The 9,873-nt window shown below is 31.0% G+C and overlaps 1 protein-coding gene across 1 annotated transcript in view; it reads left to right on the forward strand.

Annotated features, from left to right (window-relative positions):
• The window catches only part of LOC113394498 (neuroligin-1-like), a 58,920-nt gene extending 52,521 nt beyond the window's left edge, over positions 1-6,399 (forward strand). Inside the window, exons 12-15 of the mRNA XM_026631829.2 lie at positions 1,564-1,709; positions 2,755-2,882; positions 3,607-3,759; positions 3,873-6,399. Coding sequence (XP_026487614.1) covers positions 1,564-1,709; positions 2,755-2,882; positions 3,607-3,759; positions 3,873-4,783 — 1,338 coding nt within the window. The 3' untranslated portion in view covers positions 4,784-6,399. The remainder of the gene's footprint in view (positions 1-1,563; positions 1,710-2,754; positions 2,883-3,606; positions 3,760-3,872) is intronic.
• The last annotated feature ends 3,474 nt before the right edge of the window (positions 6,400-9,873 follow it).

The raw sequence follows: 9,873 nt of genomic DNA on the forward strand, positions 1-9,873 counted from the left end.
ATTGAAAGTTCTCATTATTCATTTTGTGATATGTTTAACGTGATGGTCTAGTTGCTAGCATGTAGACTGCAATCTATGTGGCTATAGGTTCGAATCCTGGGTGAAGGCAATAAAAGTTATAGCGTTTCTCTCTGAATATACTGTCAGTAGCAGCCCAAGGTTAGATAGGTATCAGTATTCTATGCTTTGGATAGCAAAAAGCCTGATGGCATTGCGTAACACCATCTGATCACTTGACTCGATCCCTTGGTCGGTGACTTCGGCAGAATTATAATAGTGGAGCAATATTCAGTTCATGTGTGCGCACACAATTATGCAATAGAGTTTTTGCTTCGTACTTGGCTAGTTTCTGTTTAAAATTGCCACTAAAATTTTTCACTCATTTTAAAAATGTTGCTAGAAGAATCTTTACTTATTTTAAAAAATATAGCGTAACGTTAGAAAAGACTATGAGTAAAAAGAAGAAAAATAAACTATTTTAAAATGAAGCCTTGCTTAAAATTAGTTTAGTCACGTATTCCTTTAATCTGAGTTGTACGTTACTTTAGAATGTAAATATAAAAGGCTTTGCGAGGAAATTAAATATACTCATCATAATCACAAAACCTGAATATTAAGTTTAATAAACTATATCTATATGTATGTATATAAAAGCGACATACGACTCACTGATTAATCACGAAATCTCAGAAACTATAATACCTACAATCTTGAAATTTGGCTGGTAGGTTCCTTATATTGTGTAAACATCCGCTAAGAACGGATTTTACGAAACTCCACCCCTAGAGGGTAAAATAGGGCTTGGAAGTTTGTATGAAAGTCTTATAGTCCAGTACAGCTAGTATAATATATATATATAGTTATATACCTAATTTGTAAAGATTATGTATGGTACATATTCATAAATTAATTTTAATAAATTATTATAAGCTAATTACTTTTAATTTTCAAATTCGTTAATTCAGGTTAGGTGCTAGATATTCTAGAGATTCTAGGTAATATTTCATCACAAACACACACGAACTTAGACATAAATAATGAAACTGGAATAGAATATAGATTCGCGTGTTTTTATTTTCTTTCGTCATATCTCTGAGATATACGTATATAAGTGAATGTTCTTTCATTTTAGTGAGATAAGTTGTACGCGTCCTTGAATTCTTATATGGACCGATAGTAAACTCTTCCGTCTATTCAATGATGATTTATTCTTATTCTTATAAATGATAAGAAATAATTTTAATAATTTTGTTCACTAAAGTAGAGCAAAAGTTTGTTTACGTTCACAATCATTTTGAACTTGAAAACAGAACACGATATTTGTATATGAACAAATTAATTGAAAAATATATAAAAATAGTGGGATGAACCTTATAAAACGTAACTTATTTAAGTACTGTAGTAGATAATAGACTAGACAAGACAATATTCTTATTTATTTCAGTTTTATAAAGCTCTAAGATTAACCCGTGAGAACAGTTTACTTATCTTTTAATTAAATTTAATTCCGACGCTGTTTTATGAGATACAACGTTGAAATCTTTATCGTATGTTTATTCGTAGCGTCCAGGCTCTGTTCACGGCGAGGAGCTTCCGTATTACCTTGGCATGCCACTATCACTGTCACACCACCAGCAGAACTTTACGCAGATTGAACAAAGACTGTCTAAGCTGTGCATGCATTACCTCGCAAATTTTGTTAAATATGGGTAAGATTTTTTTTTGTCTGTAACAAATGTCTACACAGTGGAGAGTAAATAAGAACTATTCAGCGTTGAAAATATAGCTCTTAGATATTGAACAAGTAAGCATTCGTAGCAAATAACCAGATTCTACAAAGTGGTTGACCTCTAACAAACCATCGCTGGAACTCGAAAATTAAACTGTAACGTTGCTTCGATGTAGATTGACTAAAATGAAGTTTGGGATATGCTACGAAGGTGAGGAGACTATTTAATTCGAAAGTGTTTAATCAATGTCTAATTAATTTAAAAATTTAGTTGTAAAATTTTATACTCGTGTTCAGTTTTAGTGTTGATAGTTGTCAGCGGATTAACTGATATTATAAAAATATCTTATTGATTCAATGCTGTTGGCCCAACTGGCTTTTATAGCGTCACCGGCGAGAGCGACTACTATTCCCCGCTTTGAAGCAACTCTACAAATTAAAAAATACGAGTTCTATATAAAATATATTAAGAGTATCTGTATTCGAATAAATACAAGACTCTTTTTTACCATTACCAAAAGTGTGTGTTTTTTAATTAAAACAAATAGTCATAAAATTTGACTGATATATACTAACATTTAGCTAAAAAATAGAAATGAGATATTAATTATTTCTTTAAACAATCAATAAAACTGAACAATACCTTTATCTTGTCCAATTATGAAATAATATCATTATTCAGATAACATCTGAAATAGACATCTATTAATCATATGAAATAAAAAGAAATCTAAGCTCAGACTGATACTTAAAACTAATTAAAAGTGTAGATTACTTTATATTCGCTTTTATTAATTACATCCGATTAGTTAGAACCAGATTGAGCCGGGATTAAGATTTCAACTACATCTTAAGAATAATAATTGTATAGAAGATTATAAAATAAAATCTTTATTAATGTAGGTTAATCTACGAAATTTATTTTGTACATTTTTTTTACATTCGAGTACCCAACTATAATTTTGACTTCATTTGTACTTTATACATTGTAAATATTTTGTTTTATTTATTATTTTTTATAACAGCAATCCAAATGATCCCTCTGCAACACCACCGCCGAGCCCCGTGATGGGGGAATCGGTTCCACTCGGACCCGACCAGACTCCCTACTGGGATACCTACGACACTATTAACCAACTTTATATGGAAATCAGTACGTTTTGTTAAATAGTATACCTAATTTAGTTTGTAAGAAACTAAAACTTTTTATTTTATTTCATATACTATCTTTTTGTGCGGTTTCGTTAGTTTTAAATATTAGTATTCAGCCCCCCAACAAATAGGCTATCAAAAGCAAAAATATATATATATATATATTATGTAGAGGAGCGAATATATATGCAATAATATATAAGAAAAATGTAAATTTATTTACAAAAGAGATATTAATATTAAGCCGTTAAATATATGCACTTAAAAAAATTTAAATAATTATTGTACATATCATGACCTCGTGGAATGGTGGCAAGAATGCTAGCAATCCCCCTTCAAAACTTAATCCCGATATTCTGGTCAATAAACGGACCAGCCCTCCTGTCTCCAGTAGAGGCAATGAGAATAAACGCAAAAATATATTTTCGGATGATTATATTGTCGATTCGCTCTTATTACAATAAGCGCGTTCAAATAAACAAATAAACTCTGACGGGTCTAATAAATAATATAAATAGAAATTTTAATCTGAAAACAAGTAATTTGTATAATTAAAATTTATATAAAGTGAATTCCAAGATTCGAGTTCTCATCTAATTTATTTCCTAAGTTATCAATCTGTCTAATTATTTATTAAAAGTTTTGGGATTACTTTGACCTTGTTTGGTCCCCTCGTAAGAGTTAGTGTCATTTATCTCAATTTGTTTCTGTAATTTGGGTCACAGGCGGCAAGTCGGAGATGAGAAGTCACTATCGTGGTCACAAAATGTCATTGTGGTTATCCCTAATACCGCAACTGCATCGCCCCGGATCAGATCTGCCAGATGCCGCTATGAGACATCATCACTTTCAAGACGATAACGCCAATTATTATGAAGGTACTTACTTATTTCTTAAATCTTATAAGAATCGCAGAAACATAGTTGTTTTGTGACAAATGTTTTTGGTTTATGAATTCTTAATTTATGTATTTTATGTATTCTATTATTAGGTGCAGTAAGAACGCAATCACTTTCGCGCGCACATGTACCGCATGTTGTAAGCATTGACGTCGGAAGTCGTGGTGGGGAATTAGGTCGCAGTACTCCTCCACCACGATCAGCCCAGCCAAAACCGTCTCCAGCTCCTCCTGCGCTATCAACGGAATGTCCTCCCAATTCTACGACTACGCCCATACAACCCGATGATGCTCTTTTGCGTCGGCTAGCTTCATCCCATTATCAATCCTACACCGCGGCCCTCACTGTAACCATAGCTGTCGGTTGTTTTCTTTTACTTTTAAACGTGCTGATATTCGCGGGAATCTATCACCAGCGAGGCTCCCGGCCTCGGCGTTGCAAAGATGATCTTGCCGAGGCCGGGAGCTCTTCATCTTCAGACAATTATGATGGCAAATTAGATTACGAGGTGAGAGCATTTGACGGAAAAGGTTTCGGGTTCGAGTGTAAATCTGCACACGTGCCGCGCAGTTCGGGTTCCAAGTTCGATTTGCGGACGTTATCGGATTGTGGAGAGCCCACTTTTGGCGAGTACAGTTGTTACGACGAGAAACATCGAGCAGCGCGCAATTCGTTACCGGATGTAAGTGTCGGAAGCGCGATAGAGGCGGGTAGTGTTGTTTGTATCGATACTCAAAAACCAGATATACAAAGAGTTGATGGCCGTAATTCAGATGCTATTGGTAGAACTAGTACTTTTGAACCACGCGTTGTAGATAGTTCTACTCAAGTAAAATTTGGGCCGATAACGGATTCGTCGGATGCGACATCAGATACGAATGGTGATTCTGAATCGATTGCTGCAGGCGGCTCTGGTATTTTAAGAGTGCCGCCAGCTGCTACAACACCTGCACCTCCAGGAATTATGAAAAAGCGAGTGCAAATACAAGAAATATCTGTATGAGATTTACATATATTAGACACTGCGGAAGTTGTAGTGAACACACAGACAAAGTTGTGATTTTCAAATTTATTGCCATGTAAATAAATGTTAAAATAATTTATTTAAAACCAAATGTATTGATTATCATGTAAATAATGTAAACGTAACACAACTAAATAATATTTATATGCGTAAGTAAATTCAAAAGTACCGATGCGATTCTCTTGCGTATGTGAAAATAGGTTGTAAATATAGGTTAGTTTTAAACTTTTTGCGAAGTCGAGGAATGGTTATTTGAGCTACAGATGTGTTTAATAGGAGATAAGACAAGATCAATCAATATAAATGGTTAGTTAAATCACACGAGATCCTGAAAGTTATAATTACGTATGTCTTGACTACTATTGGATGTTTCAGCTCAGAGGATTAATGTATAAAGTTTGTAGATTAATTGTAACCTGACTCGTATACTTAATAAATGTGAATATAACAATAACATAGTGCAAAAAGACTAAAAAAATAATAGGTGTATCATAATTTTATCTCTGAATAAAGTGTTTAAATGACGTAGGATAAATTATTTATATTGCGTATGTAATTTTTTGTAAATTTAATTTGAATGATATATTATAATTTTAAGTAGTTTTTGATAAGTAAATATTGAAAACTATTACATTACGACGAATGGGCGAGTACGAGTTTGTATGATTATTCAAATCTGGTTCTTAATCCCAAACTAATTAATGTTTTAATTTAAATTTAAGGTAAACAGGGTAAATACTTTTTTTATTTTATTTTCCATTGAACAACGATATAAATATGTTACTATAGGTTTCAACGGTTCCCCTGTTTAACTATCATCTGTTTTCTCATTGAAATATATAATTACTGATGCGAAAGTAATTAACGAAACGTTATCACTATACTAATTGTACTCGTCCAAACTTTTATCTTCGCAGGAATTGATGAATAAGTAATGATGAGTGATTTAGTAATATTAACCATCATAATCCACATTGTGACAAAATGTGACATTAAGGATAAGTTTAAATTTCTAGGTAACGAAACCCGAAATATATTCATCATCATACATGTAACTGTGGAATTGATTAAAATAAGGGCGTTACTATTAATAATGATAAGAATTTGAAATTACAGCGTTTACGACGACTGTTATGGAATTTAATAACGGAATTTTTAGCTATTATAATTTTTTGTATCTTACGTGATAAATTCTTTATATATGATGATTGTTGTATTGACATAAATTATATAAAAATAATAAAATCTATTGATTTTTTCCTGAAAGGAATTGTGTTAAATGATTGTGTTTAAATTCTATGTGCTTCTGTTTAACGACTACAAGTAACGATGTTATGTTGAAAGTTATGACTTTATTGATATGACAAGGCTAAAAAATCTTATCCAATGATGATTGAGAAATTTTATATTTTAATGTTTTTTACTTTTTTTAATTTTGTGATAAAACAATTTGGAGATTTCTGTAGCTAAATATTGTTCTTAGATAATTAAAACTGTTATTGTGAAATAGCGATAAATATCGACATTTTGTTACAATTTGGTATATAAATGGATTGCGTATAATATGGTGTCAAATAAAATATTTGAAATTTAAATTGCTTTTTTTTTTCACACTCACTTATTCTATCGCCAAACAGCAATTAGTGTTGATATGTTCTGGTTTGAAGGGTAAGTACTAAGTAATGAGCAAAAGTGAGCGGTATGATTACATATATAAGCGACGTAATATCTTTGTTCGCCAGGTTGGTTGCACTGGCTCATTAACGCCCGAAACAACAATAAACGGAACATTTCTTACAGCTCTAAAGTCTATGGGTTGTGCTGACCATTCATTATTAAGTGTCATTTTTCTGGCCCGCTTTCCTATTATAAATTAAAAAATACACAGTTAAGTACTCTAAAGCAAAGAGTATATTTTTTTGTAACTTAAAAAAGTACCGTTTGTTCATGAATTTATGAATATTGATATAATGACTAAGCGACTAAAACGCAAACATCTTATCATTGTGGTTTTTATAAAAGTTTCGATGGTTTGATTTTTTGTTAAATGAATATTTTATTAATAGGCTGTTCCAATTAGTCATCCAACAGGATGACTAATACTTAAGATGGGTTTTTATTTGACTTGACAGTTCTGTGGATGCAGCTGCTTAAAATTCTTTTTTTATTTATTTTTATCGTTATTGGTTGACGGATGGGCAAATAGGTCACCTGTATGATAAGTTTTCACCACTATTGAGTGCTAATAGAGATCTTTAACCATTCCTTACATCGCCAATGCGCTACCAACCTTGTACTCGAAGATATATCATGAAAGTAACCAAACTGAATCTATTATAGACTAAATTACAAAAAAAAGCAAGAGTCATTCAATGACAATTTCTAGTAACACTAATGATTATTCTAATAATTTAAAAACAAAACAGTTAATAAACCGATACTACGATATCGTATTATAAATTTATATGTTTATTAAGACCAAGAATTGATACGTGAGATTTCAACAGAATGCTTAATATCGAAGTAATCAAAATAGATCTAAGACGACAAAACAATAGTTACGTAATCTGTTTATAAATTAATTGTGCGCGGCTCACATAGAAGTCCCAACAAGAAATAGTCGGAGCTATATTATATTGTTTGTAATTTGATATCGTTGATATAACTTATTGACACGAACGTAATGGATAGGGAGACGGTCAGCATTTTGGTATATAATTTGTTCATGTGGTATTGATACGGATTAAAATTCCGACCTGTCGTATTGATTTGCTCAACTAAATTAAAGTCTTGTACACGATTTCGCATTTCAGTGCTTAAAATTTGTAAAAAATATTATTATAATATATTTATTTATACTTAATTTAGTTTTTAATTTAATAGGTTTAATTCTGATACAAAACGAAAGAATGAAATATTCAGGCATTATCATCAAAATAGTTGTAAAATGTAAAAAAAATAATATCTTATTTGTCATCTGATCATTGTTCTAGTTGCATCCCTTCGATTTATTATAAGTCCTTCTATAAATATAAAAATGTAGCAATCATTTGGACTTTAAGAATAAAAATAACTTATAAAGAAATTTTAATCAAAGTCTTCCTAACATAATAACTAGATTATTAATTTTTCTCTCGAAACCGTTATTACGCAAGATACGATCACTGCCCATGATTATATACGACAAATTTAATTATGATTCGGTCACAAAATCAAGAATATGATGTAAAAATAAAATCTACATTCAATTTCAAAGTAATTTTTATTATTCATAGTCAAAAATGAACGTTTTTAGGAATATATCAAATTAATATAAAGTAGTAAAATAGTAGATGTCTAAAATCTTATTCTCTTTGATTAGTACCTATTATATTTGACAGTACGTCAGAAGGTTTTGTAAGAGTTTTTTTAGTTTTTACTTTTATGTCGACCTCTGTTGTAATAATTATGCATGTAGTGATTAAATAATGAAATATGACTTATAATCATAGGTTTAGAAATAAATACCTCATGCTTGAGAAGAACCGGCGAATTAAAATCGAAAAAATAATTATCGGACATAGCGTAGAGAAGATCGAGTCATTCATGAAGGAAAAAGACAATAACAGTGTATCATCCTCTTTTGCTGCCCAATGTATAGTTAATTTCTTGACTTTTTATTTGTGCTTGTTAAAATTAGGTAACTTTTTATTACTTTGACTATTACTACTACCTTTTCATCTCAGTTACGGATACGGATGAATTAAATAAATAATACTTAGATTTTGTCGTAGCTACGTAGTAGTTGCCCGTAAAACGTAGGCATCCTGTAGAACTCTCCATACTTTGCGCTCGCGTGCGTTTGATGTCCATATCAATCCACACTTATTCATAGAAATGAACGTTAAACCATGGCCTTGTTTTCTTCTAATGGATTTCAATTATACAAAGATGCCTGTCCTTTTACGTTTTATTGGTCGTATTGTATTAATACAATTCAAACGTTGTTATTTTATGCGTCTTACAGTAGAGTGGACTAGCAGAAATCATCACGCGAGGGAAAAGCCCTTTAGGACCTTTCCCTCGCTTTATCTTACTCTATATAAAAACGAATACGTAGGAGATATAGTAAGAGATCGCTCGCTCTATTGTATTCGGTTTTATATAAATATATGTTAACGGTCGGAGTTAAAAATAAGAAAGCGAATTAAAAAAAGGTATGCGCTTTTCTTCAGAGATTTATGATTTTAGAAAAGCGTAGGACCAATCGCAGTCGTTGACGTCAGTTTGCGTTTTGTAAATGCTAAAAGTTGAGTTTACGCTTGTAATTTATACTTATTTGTTGTTATTGTTCTAATTCACACGGAATTTTAATAACAATTTTGTAAATGTTATTTAATTATTATCAAACATTGTTAATTTAGTTAATTGTGTTCGTTATTTAATACATAATTTATGGCGAAAGCGTTCCTAGCGATTGTCTCAAGACAACTCTCGTTTTTTATTTTTGATTCTTTAGTATTATTGCTTACTTACTTTTTTAAATATATATTTTTCTTTTATATTATACTAATATCCACTTGTAACGAGTACAGTTTCGAAAAAAATACCGTTTTTTTAATATGTTTTTTATTGATTATGTTCTCACATTATTACTTTATTTCTCAAATCCGATAGTCATTAATTCAAATTCTCTTGCATTGACATAAAAACACTATTTTTATCAGCGAAGCGACTTGGCTTAGGTATTTCCCAGCTATTTTTATTCCCTCGTTTTCCCAGTCTAAACTTCTGAAAACCAACTCTAACACTTTCGAGAAAATCTTTGGAGATAACGGATCTTCTCGACGGCTTTTCATTGCATTAAGTTACAAACTTCTGCCTTAAAAAATAGGATCCCATATTATAATCATTTGACATGACATTTCTAGTTAAGAAATGTTTTGGAATATAAATAATATTAAAATAACACATAAATTCATCATATATAATACGTTTAATATTAACTAAAAAAATAATAGTCTCAAATCCAACTCAATTATACTTCGATTAATTTAAAAAATTAAACAAAAAATATGAAATTTTAAAAC

The sequence above is a fragment of the Vanessa tameamea genome, chromosome 4, assembly GCF_037043105.1.
Source record: "Vanessa tameamea isolate UH-Manoa-2023 chromosome 4, ilVanTame1 primary haplotype, whole genome shotgun sequence".
Lineage (NCBI taxonomy): Eukaryota > Metazoa > Arthropoda > Insecta > Lepidoptera > Nymphalidae > Vanessa > Vanessa tameamea.